The sequence below is a fragment of the Myodes glareolus genome, chromosome 9 (assembly GCF_982192425.1).
Source record: "Myodes glareolus chromosome 9, mMyoGla1.1, whole genome shotgun sequence".
Taxonomy (NCBI): domain Eukaryota; kingdom Metazoa; phylum Chordata; class Mammalia; order Rodentia; family Cricetidae; genus Myodes; species Myodes glareolus.
In genome coordinates this window covers 4251143-4273336 of record NC_142034.1, presented here as the reverse complement: position 1 = coordinate 4273336, position 22194 = coordinate 4251143, and the positions used below count along the sequence as shown (strand labels likewise).

The window sequence follows — 22194 nt, the reverse complement described above, 5'->3', positions numbered from 1 at the left end:
CGCCATGCTGTAATAAGTTACTTCACTCGTGCTGTTCGAGAGGCTGGCATGGACGGCAGAGGAACTTCTGGGGGCCTGTGAGCACCGGCTCCACACAGACAAGTGCTGCTGCTGGGGGCCCAGTGTGAAAGGGAACAGCCGTATTGCCTGCCCAGCCCTGCACTAGACAGTGGAGGTGGCTAAGGCCACAGAGCTGGTGCTTGGCCTCCTAGGGAAGCAGAGTCTGTGTGATGCTTAGCTATAGTGGTCACCAGCGACCCGGAGTCCACAGCACGCACATCCCAGTGCTTGCTCTCCCTACCACAATGCTGGTAGCTAGCTGGGTCTCACCACAGGGACTCAACACCCAAAGGAACATGGGCCGTCAGAAGTCTTTCATTTTCAGGGTGCAGGTGACTCTACTTTGGCTTCTGGGGGATGGCTAACCTTCTGGTAGGCTGCTTGTCCTTGTACAGCAGTGCTCACGATGTCCAGATGAATCTATGCTTGGAAACGGTGCCGAGAACTGGGTCGGCATCAGACACCCCTCAGCTATGGGCTGTGTTTAGCTCCCTCTTTATCCCTGGTTCTGAGATCTTGCCCTGTTAATTCTTGGCATTGGAAACTGTACCACTCTGCTCCATCAGGTACAGGCTCCCCGTGGCTGCCAGTGGACATCTCTGGTTTACTGCGTGTCTGCTTGTAGCCTGGACTCTGCTGAACTCAGTACTGAGAAGGACATGTGCAGCAGGAGCCTGCTCGGGCTGCTGGGAACCCCTAGGCAGGGCAGCTGCTGAGGGACACTATCTTGGCTCTTCTACAACTCCACGAAGCCCATCACCTCAGTGCTCTCTCGCCTCTCCCATCCACACAGGTTCTAAGCCATGCAGTGTCACAGTTCCTCATCTGTGGAGTGGTGTTTACCATTTTCTGGGCCTTCCCCATGGGGATGGGGATGTAGAGACCACAACACAGAGTCCCAGCATCTGCATATCCTCCAGGGGCAGAGCCAGATCACCCCGGGAAACATTACGACTAGCTGGGGAGTTGTCAGAGGAGCTGAGCAGTACCATGAGGAGGCCTAGCACCCACCAGAGGCCCAGTGTTCACAGGAATCTGGGAACATTTTAAAGAACACTCCATTTTTCTGATTAGAGCAGCAAAAACCTATATGACAGCCAAAATGGATAAAAATAGCCAAAATTATTTTGAAAGAATTGAGGGGAAGAAGCCTTTACCAAAGCATATTCTACTGTCAGAGGCAATGTGTGTTCACATGGGAAGACCGTGGTCCACACAGGCCAGTGAGAGGCTATGCAGACTGTGGTATAACCACGTGTCAAACAGAAACTTACTGGATTGAGAGAATACTTCCAACCTTCACACTAAACCACAGGCAAGAAATTAACTTCCAACAAAAGGGCATAGGAGATGTTGGGTGCTATCTGTTCCCTGGTCTCAGGTCTTCCCACGACTCAGAGGATGGGTTGCCTACCTGGCCCCATCTGTAGACCATAACTGTCACAATGGCCATCACTTGAGGACAATGCCTAAATCAGGGCAGTGTGCTCCCAACCTCAGCACTCTACCTTAGTCCTCAAGCACCCCTCTAAGTTGGGAATTCCAGAGAATGATGGGTAACACGCCCCCCAAAACATCAAGGACTGCACTGGTGACCTGAGTCCAAGTCCCAGCCATCTACTCCCTTTCTCTTTCCAGAGCAAAGCATCAGCCCTCTGTACTGGCACTCCTACACTGTCTGATCTTGGGCAAGCACTGCACTGGGTGAGTGTTTAGACTAGGTAACAGTTATGTCCCGAGGAAAGGCTGTAGCTGAGTAGAAGGCGTGCCATGTCTGACGACACAGAGGCAGCTATGACCTGAGGGCATATCTTCGTCACTCCTCAGGTCACCAGGGCCCAGATAACAAGGACAGCTAAGGAAAATGCCTACATGACTGAAGATGGAAGCCCTCAGAACTGTGAGTAAGAATGTATTACTGGGAGGAATAATTGCAGAGAGGGTGGGGAAGTCAGACCGCACAATGGCCATCTTCCTGGGGCAAGGAGAAAGATGCCCATCGTTCAGGTTTCATGTGAGTCGCAGGGGCAATGTTGGTGGAAGATTGTCAATGAGCTTTGCAAAGCTTGTGTCCAGTCACGTGCCACACTGGGAAGTGCCTGTCTCTGCAGTAAGCCTCACACTGTGGGACTTGGAGAAGCTCCTCCACAAAGGTTGCTGTGTTCTCACAGCACATGGTGAAGGGCTGGGCTCGGCTTCATGACCGCGCATCTCTGCTCTGCCCCTTTCTACAACTCTCACGACCTGCGGGCCTGAGCTCCATATCTGTGACTGAGAGAATAGTCTCACTGGATAAAAAAGTACAATAAAGTCAAGTGCTATTCACTGAGGAGGCGCCAGGGAGAGAGGTGTCCCCTCGCCACAGACATATGGAGGTAGGTGGCCTCTGTCCCCACTCTGCGCCTTTGAATTCTCTTAGTGCCTAGGCTGCAGACATGACTTAGAAAGGCTCTAACAGGAAGAAAACCAAAGGCCTGCTGGGAAGCAAGCTGGGAACCGGAGCTGGAAGGACAGGAACTGCAGAGGAGAATGGGGGCCACCTACTTGATGCACTTGATCCACTCTTCCTTCTCTTCGGGAGTGGGGGCTGAGATGCGGTACACAGTGTGGTTCCCTTCCACCACTCGCCCGTCGGCCTCGGTCTTACAGGCCTTGATCACCTGGTCCTTATTGTCAGGGATATAAAGTTCAAAGCAGTTCTGAGAAGAAAATGAGAAAGTGCAGTCAGATTTTAGGAAGCTGCTGACCAAGGAAAATGTTATTTCCCCACAGACTCTTTATTCTTACTCTCAAGAACGATGTATTAGGGAATACCTCCAGAAAATGAGGGCAGAGGACAAAGCCAGATGATAAAGTGCTGGCCACAGAAGCATGAGGACCTGAGTTTGCTCCTGCATTTAAAAAGCCAAGTGTGTGTTAAGCCAGGCAGTGGTGGCGCATGCATTTAATCCCAGCTCTCGGGGAGGCAGAGACAGGCGGATCTCTGTGAGTTCGAGGCCAGCCTTGTCTACAAGAGCTAGTTCCAGGACAGGCCCCAAAGCTAGAGGGCTAGAGAAATCCTGTCTTGAAAAACAACGGACAAAAAACAACAACAAAAAAATTTAAAAAGCCAAGTGTGGGCCAGTGTGGTGGTGCACACCTTTACCACCCCCCCCTGCTCTTGGGAGGCAGAGGCAGGTGGATTTATGAGTTCAAGGCCAGCCTTGTCTAAAAAGCAAGCTCTAGGACAGCTAGGGCTATGCAGTCTTGAAAAAAAAAATAATAAAAGTATAAAGTTGTGTGTGGGTGCACACATCAGGTACGCAGAATGGGCATGGAAGGCAGAGGACAACCTCGAGCACCAGTCCTTGTCTCCTACCTTGATTGAGACAGGGTCTCACTGCTGTTTCCCACTGCACATGCGAGCTTAGTAAGCCCATGGGCTTCTCCATCCCCTGCTTCACTACAGAAGTGCTAGTGATACACGTCACCACACCCAGCTTCTCTGAGGATCCCAGCTCAGGTTCTGGCTCTTGCCAAAGCTTGTTTCACTCACACTTCCCCCACCAGCCCTCCCCCAGCCTGAGACCTTGTCTAGAAAACAAGATGAACAGTTCCTGAGGAACAATACTTGAGGTTGGCTTCACGTGCATATGTGTAAACACATTCCACATACACATGCACTTGCACACATACATAAATACGTAAAAAGACACTCAGACTAGAACACTGCAGGATGTCAACTGCGTTTCGGGCCTCTCTGTTGACTGAGATGCTGGTTAGACATCTGCTGGCTCCACTCCTAACAGACAGGAGCACGTACAGAGCTGCAGGGGAAGCTGCTCCCACGCCACATAGTGCATCAGTTATAAAGTCAGCACTGAGCTACGGGTGCTCACAGTTGACCTGCAGGGGGACGGCTCAGTCAGTAGGTGATGGAGGCAGGCCGACTAAAGACAATAAGGCTATTTGTTTCACCTTTCCCTTGAACACTAAGGGTACTCAGAACAGGGGGAGGCAAAGGCATGGCTTTGTTTTCCAGGTTCTCATGTCTGTCTTAAAATGCCTTTGAATGTCACTCTTCTTCAGAGCGAGGTTATGACCAGCCCTTCTGGCCCTGGGTATCGTCACAAGAACACTTACCGGCTTTTTGGAGTCTTCTACCTCTCTGATGCTTAGATTCTCTAAGGGGATGATCCCACGGGGCTCTTTATCCTGCAGGAGTGCAGAAGGATGTCACTCGTGGCTGAGGAAATACCTGCTTCCCCCTTAGCCCATCCTGACTCCTCCCAGGTTGGCTTCAGCCACCCTTGGGTTCTACAACAGGATCAGGGTCAGCAGCGTGTGGCACAACTGGGAAAAATCCAAAGCCCTCTGCAGATCACAAGGTCAGGGAGCTCAGCAGGTGCCATCAAAGTATCCCTGAAAATGAGCCATGGGGCATCAAGCAGGGGGCATGTCAGCTACTTTCCCTAAGAAAGTGTCTTCCCCCTCCTCCATGTCATTACCTAGTTTTCCTTTTCCTAGCCGTGGTTCTGAGCCGCTAACTCCTGGAAGCCTTTTCAGGCCTAGGTCTAGGCCCTCCTGCTCATGCTGACATAGGACCCCCTCCTTCACCTCAGCTGGCCCTCTGAGGCACTGCCCATTGTGTCAGCCAAGGCCCCCACCATAGACATACTTCTACCAGTGCCAGCCAGCTAACCTAGGTCAAGACGTGTTGTTTCTCAAACGTATTAGTCAGAGTTACACATGCACAATATGTCAAAAATGAGCTAAAGTCCTTTTCTGCCTTCTAGATCATTCTGGTCACTAGTTAAGAGACTCCAGACGATTTTCCTGGAATCTCTGGGGACCAAGTGTTTGTCATTCTATACTTTTTTGCAGTGTGCCAAGAGAACTGGAGGAGGACATGGGGAGCACGTCCAGGGAAGAGCTGGCTCCACCTGTTGGCTCCCAGAAGCCCCAAAGGCAGCTTCCTGGGTGAACACACCATTCCATTACAGAGACAAGCCCTGCTCGCTCACTTCCCTACTCTCTATCCGCGGTGGGCTTTCCTCCCTCACTGCTCTGCTCCACTCTCACCGGCCTGCGTCTCCCTCCAGGCCAAAGGGTGGAGTGGGCTGATCTCATTCATGCCCGGGCTGCAGCAAAGCCCCAGCTATTATTTCTTTCCCACTGCCAGAGAGCAGCTGTGCCCTTTCTGGTCTGGTTGTCTCATCCCACGCACTCAGTTACTCTGTCAATGTCTTGTTGCCCTTGCTGGGAAACCTCTCCTTGCTGCCTAGACCCTGTAAAGTCAAAGGAAGGAAGGGTTTGGGAAGGTGGGGGCCTTGGAAGGAAACCTACTTAGCCTTTTATGCACAGTACCCTGGGAAAGGAACAGGGAGACTCTTTCTTACCATTTTTATATATTTAACGTATTGTTCTAATGTTTGAAAAGAAGTTAAACATAACAAAACCAAGCCAGCTGTAGCACTTGGGTGGCATGTGTGGGGTCCTGGTGAGACATACTTTGAAAACAATTTCCTGTCAGGCCCACAGCCATCCTTAGCATGAATGACTGAACTAAACCTGTTAACTCTATGCAGTTAGCCTGGAACATACTCTGTAGCCCAGGCTAGCCTCAAACTTGTGTAATGCTCCTGTTGCTTTTTTTTCTAAAAAAAAAAAAACTTACTTAAAACCATTTTGCACCACCTTGACCACAAATAAGGCTTCAGTCCTGCTTTCTCAGAAAATTCAGCCAAGTTAGCTACACTGACCTAATTCAAGACTTAAGTCCAATATATATACAAGAAGAACCACCTCTTGCCGGTGCCCAGGAAGATGGCAGAACACCAGAGTGCCACGTCACCAGTGTGGAGGGAACACCAGAGTGCTATGTCACCAGGGTGGCGGGAACACCAGAGTGCCTCGTCACCAGTGTGGAGGGAACACCAGAGTGCTATGTCACCAGGGTGGCGGGAACACCAGAGTGCCTCGTCACCAGGGTGGCGGGAACACCAGAGTGCTATGTCAACAGTGTGGCGGGAACACCAGAGTGCTATGTCAACAGTGTGGGAGTCATGGTCTGAGCGCCAACACCCTATGGCTTCCTGCGTGCTCTGCCCCTGTACAGGAGGTCTGGAGAAATTGTACTGGGTATTTCTTATTCCTCCAGCTCCAAAAGGCACCTGCAGGAAGACCGTCCTGCAGTGACATCTTATCCCACTGAGCAGACACCCACGAGTTTCCACGTGTAAGGAAACTTCCTCCCATTCCATCCCGCCCTTTTTCTCTATTGTCCCTCTTCTCACTAGGGCTGTTCCTTCTGAGTCAGATCCTTTGGCATTTCTGAGGCCACAGAAAATCTAAATTCTCCAACTCACAATTATTATCCCTTTCACTAGGTTCACAAGTCTTTCCTGGCAGCTGGCCCCAGTTCCTTGTTTCCAGCCCAGTTAAAAATAAGCCCCCAACACTGTGTTCACTGCTCCTTCTCAGTTCTGGGACTTGTTCCTCCGTTGTGTCTAAAGTCAGGTGCTGGTTCTGAACCACAGTCTCCAGGCCAGCCCCTCCACACCCATTCTGAGATCTACCTTAGCTTTTCCTTGACCCCCCAGGGAAGTAGAGGGACAGATCTGACTGGCTTTGTTTGGTTAGAGTGGTTTGGAAGTGGAGGACTGGCCTATCTTGCCCCAGGTGGACCAGCAGATACTCACTGTGGTGTACTCAAAGTAGTAAAGGCAGTTGTCTGTCAGAATGAACCAGCGCCTCTTCCAGGTCTTCACCCTGCCACCTGACAGCAAAAGAGAGGATGCTCTTGACAACAGACACCAAAGAGGTGCATGCTACACACACACGCACACACACACACACACACACACACACACACACACACACATCTCTCTTCCCAGGGAGGGCATGGGTTGGGCGGGAGAACATTTAGATCATGGCAAAATTTACATCAGTGACAAGACACAGCCAAGACAGAAGCATCTTTCACAGAGTGAAAGTCTATGGTATGAGCAGAGCAAGCGTGCCTGGGTGACACCCTGAGATGTCCCAGACAGCAAGATGAGCATGGGCTAGGGAGGAAACCCAGGGCAATGACGGTGCAATGCAGGTGTACCTGAGGCTGGAGAAGCCAGCCGTACCCTGTGTGGTAGATACAGGCAAAGAAAGGAAGAAGGGCGGTGTCAGCACCCTGATGCAGGTGGCATGGGCAGGGAGTTCCGTGGAAGTGACAGGAGAAAAGATACAGAAAGTGAGGCAATATGAGCCCTTGCAGCCAAACATGGCTTTCCCCTCCCACCTGCCTGTGCAAGTTCTCACTGGCGTCAGCCCCCTTGGTTAGTGTCCTGAGAGTCACGTCCTCGAGCTATGGGTGTGAACTGAAGTAGGCTCCTTTACCAGGCAAGGCTAGCTTATCCAAGAGGTCAGTTCAGGAGCCTTTCCACTATGGCTCATGTGACTAAGTACAGGAGGCAGCCCTGACAGCTAGGAGGTGGTGACTAGCAGCTGATCAAGGCTCAGTCCTCTTCAATGCTAGCAAGATTTAAGCAGCAAAGTGTGGGCCTTGTGAAGTTACTCTGCGTTGGCAAAGGGGAACTGTGCCCACTCTGAAGGAAGCTACATCCTCACTTGAATCATGCTCAGGACGCCCACTTTCCCCGACTTACCTTTGGTCAAGGGGAGACCATCTTGACACGAACCATTTGGAATTACCCAGGGGATTCCCATGCTGACACATACATGACATTGCATAAGCACACTCGGTCCCTGACCCTTAGCACTATGGAGAAAATTACTTCTCTACAGTCTCCATGGAGGGCAGGGGAGTGGGACACCTGCCATGCCTACTCCCCTGCTCCCCTGACCTCTTGCTAACAGCCATGCAGAGCAGGGACATTTTACAAAGACTGTTTCCAAATGCCAGCATCTGCCTGCAGGTTTATCCCTGAAATCTGAGAGAAGAGGTCCAGTGGAACAGGTAGGACCTAGACCTTTCTGAGCTATTTTACAGCTCTGCCTGGGTGCCTGAGCTGGAGGGATGGAGAAGGACATGTAGGCATCATTAACTACAAGATTCTAGACGACTGAGACCTAGGTTTCCAGATGGAGTGTGCCAGCCACAGTGAGGCACTCTCCCTCATAGTGATTGTCTGTAAGTTTCATGGAAGCACCCCAAAGGTAGGTGGCATGAATGAGAAAAGACATGAGTAATATGACATGCATGTTGGCAACAGGGAGGCTAGGCAGAATTAGAACAAATGAGAAGGAAGACAAAGAATGTGCTCAAAACTGAAGGCAGCTGGCCTAAAAGTGGATCCCTTCCCATTTCTGAGTTTGAATGCTTCTGTCTTCCAGCCTCTTGAGGAGATCGTTTCCCATACAGGGCTTGGTACACAAGGATGGCCAACCCATGCTGACCTCCCATGCGCTCTGTCGCAGGACATTACCCCAGGTGACAATGGGGCTCAGGAAAGGGTGGGAAAAGTGAGTTAGATGCCAAAAGAAACCAGATGGCAGGAAATCAAGAAGAAGAAGCAAAGCTGGGAAGTTCTGTCTGGTTATAAAGCTTCATTACGCCCCCCGGACAGTTTGCTGCACCACAGAGCCCTCTACCACAAAGCATCGCTGCGGGACCACGGGGAACACTTCCACGTGGAAAGAAAAACAGACATGGGACAAGCAGACAGATCGATGTGAGCCTATGACAGTCCCTGTGGAACTCACAGGACCCCCCCCACCCCCATGCAGGGCTTCGCGGGCCTCCCTTAGACAGAAGGGCTGCACTGTCCTAATGGTGCAGTTCCGAGCACTGGAAGGAATGCCTGTGTTTGCTCTCCTAAGGGCGGCTCTGTTCTAGTCAAGCTTAGGCACAGATCCGAGGAGTATTCTGGTTCCTCTGAATGTTTCCCCATATCAGCAACCAGAGAACTACAAGGCCAATCTGGGTTTTGAGGATGACTTTGAAACAGATGGGGATTTGTACCAGAAGAAACACAGACAGAGGATCCAGGCTATGAGGCCTCCCTGATACTCAACGAATGGAATCAAGGACTACAGGTAGGGGTTTCTGGTTTCGAGGTTTTAAAATTTCCACTTGTGGGTTTGGAAGACACCATTTCTCTTTTTCATGGAAAGGCAAATGCCTCAGGTATCTTCTAATTTAACCTTTCCTCAACGTCTTTGTCCACCATGGGTCAGAACCACATGGCTTTGGAAATTACACGGCAGCACCCTGCTCTCTGATTCCTCACATCAGAAATTACTTTTGATCAGCTCAACATCGGGAGTCAATTTGAATCCAGCAATTCCAGGAACACGAAGCCAGTGCTCCTCAGCCTTTCTCAGCTCGCTTCAGGCTAGGACTGCGAAACTATTTGCAGTTTGGGGCCTCCGACCTGGCAGCTGCCGTACCACTCTCTGCTCCAAGAGGAAATGTGAGCACTGCCCCAAACCCCTGATCCTGGCTGGTTCCCTAGGGACTGTACAGTAAGTTAGAAGCAGCATTAACACTACTACCAGCAATTAAAAAACAAAATAACCAAAAGTAACAAAATTAAAAAAAAAAAAAACCAAAACGCTGCAGCAATGACAGTGGCCTGGGCAGAGTGAGCGAGCAGGTTGCAGGGTTACATACCTCCTGGAGTTTGGGGCAAGGAAAAGGAGAGCCAAAATCATGGAAACATATAAATGAGGGAGAAAAGAAAATTAAAACAAAGAAATCAAACCCGATTCCTTAATCTAAAAGTGCAGCGCACTGGTCACATTTATGTATGCCTGGAGAGGGAGGTAGACCTGAAAACACTGGTGGGCAGCTGACCACCATGCTGGACAGCAAGGTTGGAGGCCTTACCCACACCTGGCCTAACAGTGCCATAAATCAATTGTTGCAAGGCCAGCATTTGCCAGACTCCTCACAATCCAGAGCAAAGAGGGGGATGTACACTTCTGAGAAAGTCAGTATCTTCCTTAAGACACCCATTACTTTTTAAATGTGTGCAAGGATGCACACACGTAACCCACAGATATGCATGTACATATGTGTGTACACAAGGACACACGTGCGTATGGCTCTCTGCATACAGGGACATATACAGACAACTACAGATGGCACAAAGTCCTACCCTGTGCAGTGGACTGAGTCTCAGTGTGCCACAGTGGACACACCCTATCGGGAGTCTAGGCAGTTGGAAAACGTGAAGCAATGGCCCCACGATGAACAAGTCCCATATCGTTAGAGCTTTACTCTTTAGGATGAAGTCTTGCTCTACCACCAGGCCAGCTCGATGACCAGGGATTCTCCTGCTGTCCCCTGCTTGTCTGGGACACAGGTGTGCACCATTGCACTCCGTTTAAATTTTTGATTTTTAAAAATATAGGATGCCTCATGAATTTGCATGTCATCCTGGTACAAGAGCCAAGATCATCTCTGTTCTAATTTTAGTGTCTCAGCTGTCAAAGCTAACACTTAGCATTCTCATGGAAACAAATTCCCCTGGAGGGGAAAATAAATCTAAACTTGGAGATATTTTTGAAATTCCCAGCACACTTGTAGGTCACCCATGGGTTAAACATTTCAGAGCCTCTACTTCAAACCCTCTGCTTAGAGATCACTGACTGTTGGCCACGTACAGACAGACACGGCAAGGCTCTAATCAGTGAAGCGGTACTTGAAGGGAATTTATGAATTGTCATGTGGGAACACAGGCTTTGGGCCTTATAAAGGAATGTCAACCCTAGCCTAGCTGGATGAATTAGTAGCAGAGGGTATGTTATCTTACTTTTCTGCATGTGTCAGTAATGGCCAAGAGTGGGATGCTGCTTATCAGGACAAGTAACCAAGATGGAAGAGGAGCGTGTCTCTAATGGGATATGTCCTTCTAATATGGGATTAGCTCATCAAAGGCCAAGGCAGAAGGAAATGAATGTGCTCTCTAGTGGTCAAAAAAACTTGAATATTATCATGTCCAGAGAGTTCAGAGACCTCTCTTATGTCTGATAATTAATAAAGCAATCACAGGTGGACATGGATGTGCATGAGAACCCACTAAATTTCTTCTGTTTTGTTACTCTGTCACCTTCCTGGCAAGGCATGACCATAAATCTTAACAATACAGGCTTACTTCTGGCAGAGGGAAGAGAAATGCACCTGCAGTTTTTTGATGACACAATCATTAATGTGGCTGATTGGGACTGGAAAGGGGGTCAATGCCAGAGCATGAGGAAGAGTGCTGTGGTTTGCGCTGCAGCCAAGGGCTCTAGGTTTGCCATGCACACTGCCTGTGGGAGCCAGATGCAGAGGGAAGTGATGATGCATTGGGTGGGGCAGGAGTGCCAGGGATAAATCTGGGATGGGAAGTAGAGAGATGGATATGGCTGGTTACCCTCCCAAGGGTAAGAGGGCAGAAAGGGGGGGATGGATCAGGTCCCTAGAAAGTGCCTCAAAGAACATGGCCATCTATTCAGGAATGAACACACAGGGCCCAGATACACATGGGTAATGTTTACGAGGGAGCCCAGGAGTCCCCATTCTATGGTGAATGGCTGTCAGCAGCTTTTTTTCTGGAGGTGGGACTTTTAATAAGAGCATAACTCAGGGCAGTCTGTGGGTAGGATGCCTGTGACCTGCCCCTGCCCCACACCCTAGGTCTGTGTGCACATAGCCCTTCTTCCTGAGCTCTATTGCAGGGACCCCACACTGGGACACTGGGAGAGGGGACTCACCAAGTTTCAGCAGCCAGCCTTCTCGGTCTGGGTTGAAGAAAGTGTGGGTGAGGTCATTCCCGTCATCTTCCGGGATTTTAAAGGGTTCATTTTTTATGCTCTCATAGAGATTCTGGGACAGAAGACGACATTGCATGTTTCACTCTAGAAGCGGTTTTTCTTCCTCCCCTCTGTCTACTCACCCACAGGCACTCACTGGGAGCCTGTAGTAAGGACTAGAGAAGAACACAACCATTTTTCTGCTCTACATCAGCTCACAGGGACAAAAATAAGCTGCCTGGTGGATAATTAAGGAAGGAAAAAAATAGCAGCTTGGAGTCTACTCAAGCCTTTAGTTTCAGATTTAGAAGCCTCTTCCCCTTCCTGTTTCTCGCTGGCCTTTGTGAAATTCACATATTTAAATGAATTGAGAGAGCAGGCATTGGCAAGTTATCCTTGTCTCCTCTCCTATAAGGACGATCCTTGGCCAACTGAAATGAAGCCACTCTGGCCCTGCTCACCCGGAGCAACTCCTCGGGCAGGTCTCCTCCATCATTGATGCCTCGATTCATGGCAATGAACCTCTCCACTGTAGGCTTGTCCTTGACATTGGGGTTGTGTAGGCTGGTGTTCAGCATTATGATGGCAAAGGAGAGGACGTAGCAAGTGTCTAGGGAAGAGAAGAAGAGAATGTGAGAGCAAGGGAAACACCCACTCAGGACAGGAGACACCAACCCAGGTAAGATCTGGAATACAAAACCATGGGCAGTGGGAGTGGATGAGCCAAGTGCACACGTTCCCAGGCTTATGCTCATGAAAGGAGCAAGGCACATGAGTATACTAAAGATTCAGACAGAAAACAATAAAATGGCCAGCTGGACATGGTGGAGCACACCTTTGGACCCAGCACTCAGGAGACAGATTTCTTGTGAGTTCCAGTACAGCCTGATCTCTAAAAAGAGTTCCAGGCCATCTAGGGCCACACAACAAAACCCCAAGCCAATACAATGCATAGAAAAGATAAAAACTACCCACAATTCTATTTAGTAATATTTGGTCTGCTTTATTTCTTTTATATAAATGTGACTATGTAGAAAAATCACTTTACAGACACGGTAACACACTGTCCCTCCAACACATATATATGGATACTTACATAGGGGATAGGTACATAAGCATACACAATACATAGGTGACAGATAACACACACATACACACACATACACAGGTGATAGATATACACACATATATACACATGTATACATACACACATGTACATAGGTGATAGGTACACACATATACACACATATACATACACATATACACAGGTGATAGATATACACATATACACACATACACAGGTGATAGATACACATATACATACACACACATATATACATATACACATGCTTTTTGTTGATCTTATCATTTTCCCATGCCAATATCTTTTTAAGAACATGATTTTCTTTCTTTTTCTTTTTTTTTTTTTCCTAAGACAAGGCTGTGCTTAACTAGTCAACTACAGTCATAATTCTGCTTCTGCCTCCTGAGTAGCTAGGAAGACAGACAAAAGCACCGCAGTCAGCTTCTGGAGACAGCTTTAACAGTTACATGCTTGGTAATTCTGAAACCAGGGCCTCATGCACACAAGGCAAGCACTCTACACTAAGTCACACCCAGGTCTTTACTGCATCTCTGTTGTGTTCTTCTGGATGCTTCCAATCTTTCACAGTTATACACACCATTAGCAACCTGTTCCTCATGTCTTAGAAACCCTCCACTGCCAAGAAGAGAACCCTTGGAGAACGCTCTTCTCCCCACTCACAAAGAAGCCTCCTCACGCACCTGTAGACTGGAACACCCCATTATTACACTGACAGTACCGCTGGGCAAAGGCCTCCATCATCCGGTCGATCTTCTGGGCCTCTCCAGGGAGCCGGAAGCTCCACAGGAACTGCCTAAGGGTGGAGACAGAAGCACTGCTTTGACCTGTCTTGCTGCTGCTGGTGGCTTTAATATCAGAGGGCAAAGAGAGGTGAGGGGGCTTCCGTTCACTTTTACTGAAACGGAACAGAAGCGAATTTAGCCACTGCCCATTACTGTGGTTTTAACTGAAGGTAAAGTGCTTAGGTAAACCAAGACACTGAGATTTTCCTATTCCAAAGAATGGCCCCCCTCCTCAGAATAACACACAAAATTGAAGCACAGAAGTTAATCATTTAAAATAAACTCTAAGGTAAGGATTCATTCAGAGCATTCATACTGAAACCATGGAAGTCACATGGGCCCACGTCATGGTTTTAAATGCATCTGCAATTATCGCATGTATTAAAATCATAGCTCAAAAAATAACCTCAAAATTTATACCTGTAGCAGAGACACAAAATACATTTGGTTAAAAAATTAAAGTTGCTGGGCAGTGGGGGTGCAGGCCTTTAATTCCAGAACTCTGGAGGCAGAGGCAGGAGGATCTCTGTGAATTCGAGGCCAGCCTGGTCTACAAAGTGAATTCCATGATAGGCAGGGTTATATAGAGAAACCCTGTCTCAAAAAACAAACAAAAAAAGTTAATTTATTTTTTCTTTTTAAAATGAAATGAGATACCTAGTTTAGGGCAAGATACTAAAGGGCTCTATATTCTGAATAGTAGAAACAATTTCAGTATTTGAACACTGGATAGTTCTTCCACCCCCTAAACCAATAAGCAGTCTTAACATGCTTTCCCACTCATAGGCATGTACACTGGTCCCTTAAATACTTCAGCACAGTCACCACGATCCCCGCGAGGTTAGTCAAACAGCACACAGGCCCCGCTGACAACACCCACCGCAAGGCCTGGACGAGGTTTAAGTCGGTGAACTCGTGCAGCTCAACAAACGCATGCAGGACCTGGATGCTGAACTCATCTCTGTCAGGAAACAAATAAGAGATGGGATGGAGCACAAGTCAGACCCCTGACCCCAAACAGATGGTATCCCCAGAGTCTCAGGCCACGAGGCCTCTCAAGCCTGGCCATCCACGGGATGACGTCGGACTGGCTCTGTTTACTAACTAGACAAGCAAGGAACCTGCATACCCCAGACAGGTAAGTTACAGCTCCTCAGGACACTTCCACTCAATACCATGGCTACTGCTGCCCTAGGACCACAGTCACCCCATGAACTAAGGAACTTGTCTCTTCCCATGAGTCTGACCATCCTCTCTAAATGCCTCACCTCTCCCCAAGGTAGTCACCAATGGCTGTCTTGTTAAGCCCTTCCCCTTTGTATAAAAATTGGGCAATATCTTCACAAGTGTTCTTCAGCAGGTCATTTTCTATTAAGAACTGGATCCCCTGCAGAAAGACCAGAAAGAGTCAGTGACAGTGAGTGAGGGCAAAGGCAACAATGAGTGTGGGCCCTGGCACGTGTACAGTAAACATCCTCCAGTGGACACAGGGATGGGGCACTGCAGGGCGCCAGACTCAGGACAGTGAGGTAACCACCCAGCATGTACACCAGCAAATAGCAGCTTAGAACAAACGCTGCTGGTTCCCCTCAATCACTAAGGAGGCTGTACCTTAAGACTCGGGGTTTTGTCACTTCTTTTTGCGTACCTTTTTAGGATCCATGTTAAATTTCTTCCTGCCCATGGCTACCTGTTTGTTCCTCTGCATGTTCTTCCTGGAAGAGAAGTGCAGCCATTAGTGCTCGGCCACGGGAGCTCTGGGGCCTGCAGCAGTCTTCACGTGCAGTGCTGACAGTTTTGGAAGACTGGACCAGCTAGGTTTGGTCAGCTAAAGCCCCGGTCAATGCTCAGGCTCACTGACCTCTTTCCCTTTAGATTCATGGCTTCTCTTAAAATTTTTATTTTCTTAAACTTTGTTGTCTACATATTATAGAATCTGCCCATTTTAAGTGTATAGACCTGGGGGTTAGTGAGAAACCTGGCAGTAGGAAAATTCCCAGGAAACCACAAGGATGATCCCAGCTAAGAATCTAAGCAATAGTGGAGAGGGTGCCTTACCTGCCCTTCCCCTGAAATCAGATTGATGACTACCTTAATTGTCATCATAGAACCTTCATCCAGTAACTGGTGGAAGCAGACGCAGAGATCCATAGCTAAGCACTGGGCTGAGCTCCTGGAGTCCAGTCATAGGGAGGAGCAATATTATGAGAAAAGTGGTCAAGACCACGATGGAGAAACCCACAGAAACAGCTGACCTGAGCTAGTGGGAGCTCAATGACTCTGGACTGACAGTTGATGAACCTGTATAGGGCCAGACTAGGCCCTCTAAATATGGGTGACAGTTGTGTGGCTTAGACAGTTTGTGAGGTCACTAGCAGTGGAACCAGTATTTATCCCTAGTTCATGAACTGGCTTTTTGGAGCCCATTCCCTTTGGAGGGATACCTTGCTCAACCTAGACACAGGGGGAGGGCCTTGGTCCTGCCTCAAGTGATGTGAGAGACATTGTTGACTCCCTATAGGAGGCCTCACCCTCTCTGAGGAGTAGATGGGGAGTAGGGTAGGGGTAAGGTGGGGTAACAGGGGAAGAGAAGAATGGGGAACTGGAATTGGTATGTAAAATTTTAAAAAGGGTTTTTGAAGTGTACACCTGAATGCTTTTAATAAGTTAAGTTGTGCAACCATTGCCATAACCAGTTTTAGAATATTTTCATCAGTCCAACAAAGTTCCCCACACCCATTTCCAGTTTGCCTACATTCCTGCTTCAACCCCAGGAACTCTCAGTCTACCGTTTATGCACTGATTTGCCCGACTCTGGACCTTTCATGTGAGCAGAATCATGGAGCATCTGGACTTCTTTGGCTTGGCCTGTTGTCTTCAAGGTCTGTCAGCACAGCCCTCCTGCCTATTGCTAAGTGACAGTCCTCTACATGTCTACCTCCCTCTGCTTTTCAGATGGCAGATGTAGAGTCAAGTCTGGGGTCATTATGCCCAGGGCTGCTATCAGCATGTGTCTTCCTGTGGTGGCCATGCTTTCCTTCCTTTCGGGCGGAAGGTCAAGGCTGTATGGAGATGGCCATGTAGTGCTTTCACAGTCAGCCATTAAGATGCTGCACACACAAGCTGCAGTTTTCTTAACTGTGCATCAGACTAAACAAATGCAGGTTCACAGACCATGCTTCCCAGGGTGTGGTCCACAAACAGACGAGGGAGCGCGTCAGACATGCAGAATGCCAGCTCTCACTCACACACATGCCCCTGAGCCCTGCAGAGCAAACTCTCACCTACTGTGTCTGCCCATTTTATGAACTGAGTTTCAGGTTCTGGGCCGCTGAGTGACTCAGAGTTTTAGGGGTAGAGGCCAGGTGACATTTCTAAAACCTCCTGTAAGCCTGGCTACACTTGGGAACCAACAGTAATTTTACAGTTTCTGAGCCAATGAGCTACGCAGAAATAGCGTATGCATTGTTTTAAAGAGCACATCAGCACTGGCCAAATCCCCAAAGGTAGAAACGTAGAAACTCCCTCTTTTTTTTTTTTCTTCTTTCCTGGTTGAGACAGGGGATGACTGTAGCTCAGGCTGGGCTGAAACTCACAACAATCCTCCTGTCTCTGTCTCCTAAATGCTGGGATTACACGTGTGAGCCCACCATGTTTGGCCAGCCTGACTTGAGGTTTGGAATGAACAGGTATGAGGTTATCTAATTATATTTTCCCTAAATCTAATACTACTACTTTGATCCATATTTTTAAAAAGAAATACAAGAAAAAAGCTGCTGGGTGATTTCCTATAAGAGTGTGCAATATTTGGGGGTCCTACAATGGCAAGGCACATAACCACTCACAAGGGCCCTCAGCATCCTTTGCCCTGGTTTGGTTCCTTGCTGAAGGCTTCTTGGGCCTCTGACAAGCCCAGAACCCAGAGACCACAGTAGTACACTTCCAGATCTCTGCCAGCTACAATCACTGCTTCTGACCACTCTGGGTGCTTACAGCACTGGCTGGCTAACGTCACTAGTTTCCCATGAATCAGCTCCCGGCCCTACCCATTCAGAGTGGCCGCTAATGACTGCCTGACATATCACAGGAAGCGGCTGGCTAAAGTTCCCAGTAATCCATGAGTCAGTTCTTGTCCCGACCTGTCCAGCATTGCTGTTTATGACTGATGGGACAGTCACTGTCGGTGGCTGGCTAACATCTTCAATGCATATGGGTCAGCTGTACTTACTTCAGCACAGTCTCCCTTGGACACCAGCTGTATCAACTAGGTCAACTGAGAAAGCTTCTCATAGTTTTACGTTGTCTCTATTTCTTACACAGCATTTGGATTATTGCTACAAAATGCTTATCAGGCCTTTGATTATAAGTATGACAACTACCTATAGAAAACCAGAACTAATAACAAATCCCAACTATACAGATGCTCAGAATCTGCAGAACAGCTCCCCATTCAGGATCTTCAATTCTGGAAAACTAGCTTAAACTCCAGAGTTTAAAGCATAAATCACTGAAGTATGGTTCTTGAGCTCACAGGCACCAGATGCACTGATGAAAGTTGGTGTTTTTTCTTTATGTTATCTTTTACATATTTTATTTATTAATATTGTTTGTGTACACCTACACAATGTGAATGCATGGGTGTGGCGGTCAAAAGACAGCTTTGTGGAGTCTGCTCTCTCCTTCCACCTCTACATAGTTTCCAGGGATTGAACACAGGTCACCAGGTTTGCAAGACAAGCACTTTTATATGCTGAGCCATCTTGTCAGCCCTTATATGTTACCTTTAAGGCATTCTTTATGTTTCGAGCCTCATCAGATGCTAGTGTTACTTGTTTACTCAAAACCATGGTGCCCTGTTGTCCACTCAGACAGCCCTGGTTCTCTAGCTCAGGACGGGCAGGTCAGGGCTCCATGGAAGGAGCTAAGCACTTGTGAGTAGAGAGCTGAGATACCGCTGGGGTCTTTCGTCCACTGGAACTGTGATAACTCGCAGGACATTAAGCAAACTGCACCCCAAATTCCATGTATATGTGCTGGCACAAAAAGACACAGAAAGAAAGTATACTATGATATTAATCCTTCTCTCTCGGTTGCTGATTTGGGGAAATCTGCTTTCTTCATACTTTCCCATCTTTTACCAATTTACTGCAATACCATCTATTCCTGGACAGTGCAATGACTCAGCAGGTACAGGGACTTACAGCTAAGCTGACAACCTCAATTCAACCCCCTGAACCCACACAGCAGAATGGAACCAGCTCCAGAAAGGTGTCCTCTGACTTCTACGTGTGTCCTGAGGCACATGTGCCCATTTCCACTAAATAAATTAATACATATAATTTTTGAAATTAAAAATTTCACTTATAACCAAGAAAAGGCCAATAATTTGCTTTTTAAGTCAGGGATAATTCTCATTCAGTGTGAGGCTCGCATCCTAAGGACCCCATTCAGTCTGACAGGTATGTATGACCTGGTGACCATCCCACTGAGTTCTGGTCAAGTCTCCCCTGACACCTGTCGGCATCCACTGCTATTTTTGATGGTACACCCCTATCTTCTGTCTCAGCCTTATGACAGAAGTACGTATTGTGTCCATGTGGCACTACGGCTTCTCTGTTCTGTGTTTGTGGGGCCCGCACATGCTATTGCATTGGATCAGCATGCTCCTCTGATACTACCGAGTAATGGCCCACTGTCCCAGCCTACCTATGCATTCACCTATTGGTGGATGGCTGGGCAATTTCTACCTTGGTCCATTTTTAATAAGAGTACTGTAAATATCCTTGGTAAAAGTGTTTAAAGACATATTTTCATTCTCTTGAGTAAACACCTGTGTTGCTGGGGATCAGCGCTGGGCACGTATTTAATACCTTTTGATTCTAGCCATCGCAAGATGTGTTAGGCTGCATTTCAGGTAGTTTTACAGCGCTCACCTGCACAGCTGATGGTACTGAGCCTCTTCCATGCAGACATCTATTATTTACAATGTCTTGCGTAGATCTGCTCAGGATTTGTGTCCATCTGCCTGAACCATCGACATGGTCTGGACAAGGTCTCAGACACGCGCTGCAGCTATTCGCTCCTACTCTGTGGCTTGCTTATCCAGTCAGCAGTTCCTTGCTTGTTGTGGAGGAAGAGCTGCTGACAGTAGCACTGAATCTAGGCCCTCCCATGCCAGGCAAGGATCCTACCACTGAATCACAGCCTTTGCCTGTTTGGTTGGTTGGTTTGGTTTTTGGTTTTGGAGATGGGGGTCTCACTATGTAGCTTTGGCTGTCCTGGAACTCATTATGTAGACCAGGCTGGCTTCAACCTCACAAAGGTCCATCTGCTTCTGCCTTCCAAGTGCTGGGATTACAGGTGTGTGGCACCGCATCCGGCCTATTATCTTTTCTATGAGAAGAAGCTTTAAATCTAGATGAACTCTTTTGTTTGTTTTGTTTTTGCTTTCCAGGACAGGGTTTCTCTGTGTAGACTAGGCTGGTTTCAAACTCACAGAGTTCTGCCCGCCTCTGCCTCCTGAGATGCGGCTAGAGACCTAGCTCTCTAGAATAACTCTTAATCTACCAATTTCTATGATTTTTTTTAACAGAAAATAAGGGGCTGCAGAGATGGCTCAGTGGTTAAGAGCACCTGTTCCTCTTGCAGAGGACCAGGGATCATTTCCCAACACCCACATGATGACTCACAACCATTCATAACTTTTGTTCAAGGGGATCTGATGCTCTCTTCTGACTTCCTTGGGCACTAGGCGCACATGTAGTGAACAGACATACTTGTAGGCAAAGCACTTATATACATAAATTTTTAAAAATCTAAAATAAAAACTTTAATAGAAAGCAAGAAAACTGTAACCCTAAAAGACAACCTAGAGGCTAGCAATGTCCCGATGGCCACTCTCTGTGGAGGATGCAGCCCCTTCATCCCCATGGCAGTGCACATGAAGTTTAAAATAACAAATCAAAGGGCCTTACAAAGTCAGACAGAAAAGCTTAGACTTAGAAAAACAGAGACATAGAGGGAGCTGGAAGCAGATCATTTATCGAGTGAGACCGTTAGAAACAGCCTGGGAATTCTGCTCAAAGTCCCTGACATCTTGTCATTTTACACTGTGTCATTTCCACACTCTTCTCCCTGAAGCATAAGGAGGTGCAAGTGCACCTGACATTACACCAGACACAGGTGTACACCAGCCTTTGGAAATGATATCAGAAATGTTAAGCTTTTCCGAGTAAAACAGAAATTTTAAAAATTCACACAGAGTGGACAAAATAAGGGGAAATAAATAATCTATACAACAATCTATGAGCAGTCAGAGTAGTGTTCTCGCCCTTTCTAATGCTCTGACCTTTAACACAGTTTCTCATGGTGTAGTGACCCCCCCAATCACAAAGTCATTTTGTTACTACTTCATAACTGTAATTTTGTTACTGTTATGAATCACAATGTAAATATCTGATATGCAGGACATCTGATATGTGACCCCTGTGAAAGGGTTGTTCCTCAAAGGAGTCAAGATGGGTGCCTTTGAATTTTCTAGCTCAGTTTTGTACATGTAAAAGGTATCCTGAGGCCAGGTGGTGGCACATACCTTTAATCCCAGCACTTGGGGGGCAGAGGCAGGCAGATATCTGTGACCAGGTCAGCCTGGTCCACAGAGTGAATTTCAGAACAGTCAAAGTTATGTAGAAAGACTGTCTCAAAAAAAAAAAAAGTTTCCTGTGTTCAGTGAGGACTCAGAGGAAGGCCATGAAGACTTCTGTGTACTTGCTAGGGCTACACAACAGAAAACCTACTTTCTCCTCGAATGTGCCAGGACACATGGGGAAGGATGGGTGCACTGGGAGCTAGACCCGGGAGGCCCAGCCAGCAGCAAGGCAGACTCACCTTTCCTCTGTGGATCCCAGGCTTTCAATTTCATTAGCGACTTCTGCTATCTCGTCTTTCAGCCTCTGTAAACAGGAGTCACCAGGATGAGAGCTGCAGACCACAGTGGCACTTCCAAAGACTCCCTCCATCCCAACACCACAACACAGCAGAACAGAGCAACAACAACCAAGACACATGCAGGAACTCTAAGAGGTCAACTAGCAGAATGCATTACTCAATAACATCTACTGGGCTCCCACCAGAGAGCACTTTTGGACTGCGAAGATGGGAAGGCTGGCCCGTGGTTCCTGGGCTAGGAACACTCACTGAAGAACAGCCACTTCGGCATAGTGTTTCAGAAAAATCTACAGTTTCCAAACACAGCCGTGACGGAGCTCATAGCACACAGGCGCCCACACACGGTTGGCTGGACCAGCAAAAGTTGTGCTGGGCTTACACTTCTGCCTCGTGCTGCCATAGCTGGACATGAGAGTGTCCCACTAAATCTGCTGACCATTCACCCCCAGCCCCAAACTCACTACCAGCCAGTGCCTTCCACTGCACTCAGTCTTGGAAGGGAGGGACTGCCTCCATGTAGAGGGTAGGGTGAACTCCTCCATGTTCCTAGCACTTACCAGAGAAACA

General features: G+C 47.9%; 1 protein-coding gene and 1 pseudogene across 3 annotated transcripts in view; both read right to left on the bottom strand.

Annotated features, from left to right (window-relative positions):
- The window catches only part of Cyth1 (cytohesin 1), an 82767-nt gene that overhangs the window by 2172 nt on the left and 58401 nt on the right, over nucleotides 1–22194 (bottom strand). For 2 of the 3 annotated variants that reach the window (XM_085696117.2, XM_048451860.3), the window contains exons 3-12: nucleotides 21568–21632; nucleotides 15329–15395; nucleotides 14949–15067; nucleotides 14561–14641; nucleotides 13579–13691; nucleotides 12255–12403; nucleotides 11754–11866; nucleotides 6741–6819; nucleotides 4183–4254; nucleotides 2605–2759 (exon numbers count right to left, since the gene is read on the bottom strand). In XM_085696117.2, coding sequence (XP_085552243.1) covers nucleotides 2605–2759; nucleotides 4183–4254; nucleotides 6741–6819; nucleotides 11754–11866; nucleotides 12255–12403; nucleotides 13579–13691; nucleotides 14561–14641; nucleotides 14949–15067; nucleotides 15329–15395; nucleotides 21568–21632 — 1013 coding nt within the window. The remainder of the gene's footprint in view (nucleotides 1–2604; nucleotides 2760–4182; nucleotides 4255–6740; nucleotides 6820–11753; nucleotides 11867–12254; nucleotides 12404–13578; nucleotides 13692–14560; nucleotides 14642–14948; nucleotides 15068–15328; nucleotides 15396–21567; nucleotides 21633–22194) is intronic. The other variant, XM_085696116.2, reaches the window with a different exon arrangement.
- LOC125411764 (U6 spliceosomal RNA) lies at nucleotides 10400–10494 on the bottom strand (annotated as a pseudogene).